The 931-nt window shown below is 48.2% G+C and overlaps 1 protein-coding gene across 3 annotated transcripts in view; it reads left to right on the plus strand.

Moving 5' to 3' along the window:
• The first annotated feature begins 624 nt into the window (after nt 1-624).
• RAPGEF1 (Rap guanine nucleotide exchange factor (GEF) 1) overlaps nt 625-931 on the plus strand; it is a 93,996-nt gene continuing 93,689 nt past the window's right edge. For 2 of the 3 annotated variants that reach the window (XM_014529885.1, XM_014529887.1), the window contains exons 1-2: nt 625-688; nt 796-921. In XM_014529885.1, coding sequence (XP_014385371.1) covers nt 640-688; nt 796-921 — 175 coding nt within the window. In that variant the 5' untranslated portion in view covers nt 625-639. Of the gene's footprint in view, nt 689-744; nt 922-931 lie in introns of those variants that run through there. The other variant, XM_014529886.1, reaches the window with a different exon arrangement.

The raw sequence follows: 931 nt of genomic DNA on the forward strand, positions 1-931 counted from the left end.
GTTTACCTTCCCCCACCCCCACCCGTGCCCGCCGCAGTCATGTCGGGAGGCCATGATCACCTGAGAAGCAATTGAACCGTAGGCTCTTCTTTTCAAACTGTTCTCTCAAGAAAATGTCCAGTTTGTTTGGAAAGCTCATTAGTAAATCCGTTGTTTGGGACTAGGGATTCATTTTCTCAGGGCAACGGCTAAGAATGTGACAGCCCCAGCTAAGGAAGGGCAGAACCGGGCTGGAGCCCAGCTCCCCAGCTGTGACTGTTGTCCTGGGTGTGCATAGGCGCGTGAGAACTGGCCCAAACACTGTTCGGACTTCAAGGGCTTTACAGACTGATAGGGAAGTAAAGGGACAGGGACGAAACCCCAAGGCGGGAAACGGCCTGCACTGAGGGGCGGGACCGTGGAGGAAACAGGCCCCCACTCCTGGCTCTTGCAGGAAGGAGAGCTTCTTTATGAATTAGAAAGTGGTTAGCTCATTCTTGGGGGTGGGGGCAGTTAGTGTGTGTGTGTGTGTGTGTGTGTGTGTGAGAGAGAGAGAGAGAGAGAAGAGAAGAGAAGAGAAGAGAGGAGAATTCTCATTTGTTCATTTGTTTATCCCTTAACCCACCCATCTGTTTGTTCAACGGTTATTAAGCACCTACTATGTGCAGTTATTCTGCTAGTGCTGGGTGGCATTTGTGCAGAGCATTTGGTAAGTCGTTTACCAAATGTTCGTAATTAAAACTTTCTTTAGGTGAAAGGAGACATTAAGATGCAGGTTTCTAAGGAGAGCCTTTTTGATCTGTTGTGCTTTTGCAGGTGTATTGAACTTCATGTCTCGTGGAAGAAATGGGGTCAGCTGTCATACCGGGTTGAACACTTGCCTAAGGAAGATTGTTATGGTATTTAGAAGGAAACGGAAATCTCTTCCAATGTATGGAAAGGGTGGGTGATT

This window comes from Myotis brandtii, unplaced genomic scaffold, assembly GCF_000412655.1.
Source record: "Myotis brandtii unplaced genomic scaffold, ASM41265v1 scaffold699, whole genome shotgun sequence".
Lineage (NCBI taxonomy): Eukaryota > Metazoa > Chordata > Mammalia > Chiroptera > Vespertilionidae > Myotis > Myotis brandtii.